Source organism: Dipodomys ordii, unplaced genomic scaffold (assembly GCF_000151885.1).
Source record: "Dipodomys ordii isolate 6190 unplaced genomic scaffold, Dord_2.0 Scaffold31, whole genome shotgun sequence".
Lineage (NCBI taxonomy): Eukaryota > Metazoa > Chordata > Mammalia > Rodentia > Heteromyidae > Dipodomys > Dipodomys ordii.
The window spans coordinates 2,004,754-2,007,682 of NW_012267247.1; the positions used below are offsets into that span (position 1 = coordinate 2,004,754).

Here is a 2,929-nt window from a genome sequence, read left to right on the forward strand (position 1 = left end):
TGCATACAAGGCAAGCACTCTACCACTGAGCTACCTTCCCAGCCCAAGAACAGATACTTTTGTTTTCTAAATTTAACAGATTTAACTGTAGGGCTTTTTGTTGTTTTTTGTGGTAGGATGTGAACCGAGGGATTCACACTTACTCAATAAATACTTTATACCACTGAACTACACCCCATTTCTCAAAAGTTCAATTATCACTTTGCAATGACAAATTCTATAAAGGTAAACCATCTGAGATCTTTCTTAGAGGTAAGTAGACTACAAATGATTAATAGATAATTAGCAAGAATAGTCATTTAGAATATATTTATTTAGCTGGCTAAGATGTCTTACTAATGTCTACCAGTTTACTTACCCAAATGCAATGCTTCCTGGTACCTCTTGGTATCAAAGTACAAAGACACCAGTCTTGCCTGGGAAAGAGAAAAGGCATTGAAGAAGACCAAAAAAAAAACAGAAAGAAATCAAAGATCAACAGTCACAGAACTGTTACTGTTGAATTTATGTTCTATGATAACCTCAAATTCAGCACAACAAATGATTTAGTCCATAGTATTGTCTCCTACTATAGACAATAACTTGCTGTAAACTTTACCATGTTGCTGCTTATTTCTCTGTCCAAAATAGCAAATCTGTCTCAAAACTTCAATCGAGGGCTAGGAAGATGGCTCAGTGGTAGAGTGCTTGCCTGCATGAATGAGGCCCTGGGTTCAATTCCTCAGCACTACATAAGCAGAAAAAGCCAGAAATGGTGCTGTGGCTCAAGTGGTAGAGCACTAGCCTTGAGCTGAAGTGCTCAGGGACAGTGTCTAGGCCCAGAGTTCAGGCCCCACAATGGACCAAAAAAAAAAAACATTCAATCAAACAATTCTCCTAACTGGGAGCATTATCACAGTCTTTTAGTGACGGTATAATACAAAGTTGAAGGTACTTTTTATCAGGATGGCATTATTTACATTCACAATCTAACACCTAGATGCCTAAAATCAGTGCTAACATGGGTACATACCTCCAAAGCTTGGCGTAAGAAAGTTCTTTTCTCTGATTTGGCCCATTCGATGCACTCTAAACACAGCTCAACCTAAAATAAGGAGAGACACCAGTTCATGTAACACATGTCATTACATTCTTCCAACCAACTAGGCCTTAGAGAATAAAAAAGTTTTACTGTTTTCCTTCCATATTATACATGTTGCTCTACTTGTTGCCAAGTATAACAATCTATAGTATCTCAGTAAGTAATCGTTATATCATAATGAAAAATCAGCTCCTTTTTTACACTCCAAGTCTAGGTTAAAATTGTGTTCTTTTGGAAAAGATCTTCCTCTTTGAGAGTCTACCTTTTCAAGAAACATGAATAAGTTCATGATATGAATGGAAATAAAAATATTTTGCTCAGTGTTTTTACCAAACAATATAATAGAAAACTGAGTCCCACATAATCTAAAAGGATAAGAAATAATCATCAGTTTCTACCCAAGGGAAATTAAATATTGAAAGTTTAAGATGTTTTGTTGTTATTGTTGTTTTATTTTTAGAAAGAAAAATAGAGGCCTGCCAGGGAAGGCCCTGGACTGCAATCTTCCTCTTTATGCTTCCTACATAGCTAGGAAACAGGCAAAAGCCATTGTGCCTCGTTTTTTATGGGTTGATATGGGGTCTCATGAACTTTTTTGCCCAGGCTGGCTTCAAACTGCAATCATCCAGCAGCTAGGATAATAGGAATGAGCCATCAGTGCTCAGGTGTAAGGCTTCTCAAAGTGTGCTATTAAGATTTTCAGTTAAGCCAGGAACCAGTGGTTCACCTGTAATCCTAGCTACTCAGAAGGCTGAGATCTGAGGATCATGGTTCAAAGCCAGCCCAGGCAGTGTGACTCTTATCTCAAATTAACCACCAGAAAACTGGAAGTGGCTCTGGGGCTTAAGTGGTAGAGTGCTTGCCTTGAGCTGAAGAGCTGAGGGACAGTGCCCAGGTCCAGAGTTCAAGCCCCACAACCGAGACACACAAAAAAGCTTTTCAGTTAAGCAGACCACAACAATGGCTTCTCATAGGCAATTCCTTGATGCCTAGAAGGAAAGGTTTACTATTTGTAAGGATCTGGGTTCAATCTTCTTTCTCTTCTCTTTACCCTACATTTCCACCTCCCTCATATCACCAACCACTCCTCCCTAGCCCCACCACTGTCCACGCCCTTTCATCTCTGCTATCACTCTTTTTTTCCTTTTTCTTCTTTTAGTCAATACCAAGGCTTGAGTTCAAGACCTTTCTTTCACTTGTGGCACTCTACAACTTTGGTCACACCTGTGGTTCAGTTGTGCTGGTTATTTTGGAGATGGAGTCTCACAAACTTTTCTGCCTGGGCTGACTTTGAACCACAATCCTCAGATCTCAGCCTCCTGAGTAGCTAGGATTACAGGTGTGAAGCACAGGTGCCTGGCATTGGCCTTCACTTTCTAAGCTCCAAGCCATAGAAATGAAGATCCTAATGGGAACTATACCATCTTTAGGACTATATCAAGTGAAGATTTTTTTTTAATTTTTTATTTTTTTGTAGGTCATGGGTCTTGAACTCTGGGCCTGGGTGCTGTCCCTCAGCTCTTCAGCTCAAGGTGAGCACTCTACCACTTTGAGCCACATCACCATTTCCGGTTTTTTTGTTTTTCCATTTTTCTGGTGGTTAATTGGAGATAAGAGTCTCATGGACTTTCCTTCCCAGGCTGGATTTAACCTCCATCCTCAGATCTCAGCCTCCTGAGTAGCTAGGATTACAGGAGTGAGCCACCTGTGCTCAACTAACCTTAGGTCTTTTTTTTTTTTTTTTTTTGCCAGTCATGGGGCCTGAACTCTGGGCCTGGGCACTGTCCCTCAGCTCTTCAGCTAAAGGCTAGCGCTCTACCACTTGAGCCACAGTGCCACTTCTGGCTT

At 40.5% G+C, this 2,929-nt stretch overlaps 1 protein-coding gene across 1 annotated transcript in view; it reads right to left on the reverse strand.

Moving 5' to 3' along the window:
- Psmd11 (proteasome (prosome, macropain) 26S subunit, non-ATPase, 11) overlaps window positions 1-2,929 on the reverse strand; it is a 38,835-nt gene that overhangs the window by 19,288 nt on the left and 16,618 nt on the right. The window contains exons 4-5 of the mRNA XM_013016525.1: window positions 1,013-1,084; window positions 359-416 (exon numbers count right to left, since the gene is read on the reverse strand). Of these exons, the coding sequence (XP_012871979.1) occupies window positions 359-416; window positions 1,013-1,084 (130 nt within the window). The remainder of the gene's footprint in view (window positions 1-358; window positions 417-1,012; window positions 1,085-2,929) is intronic.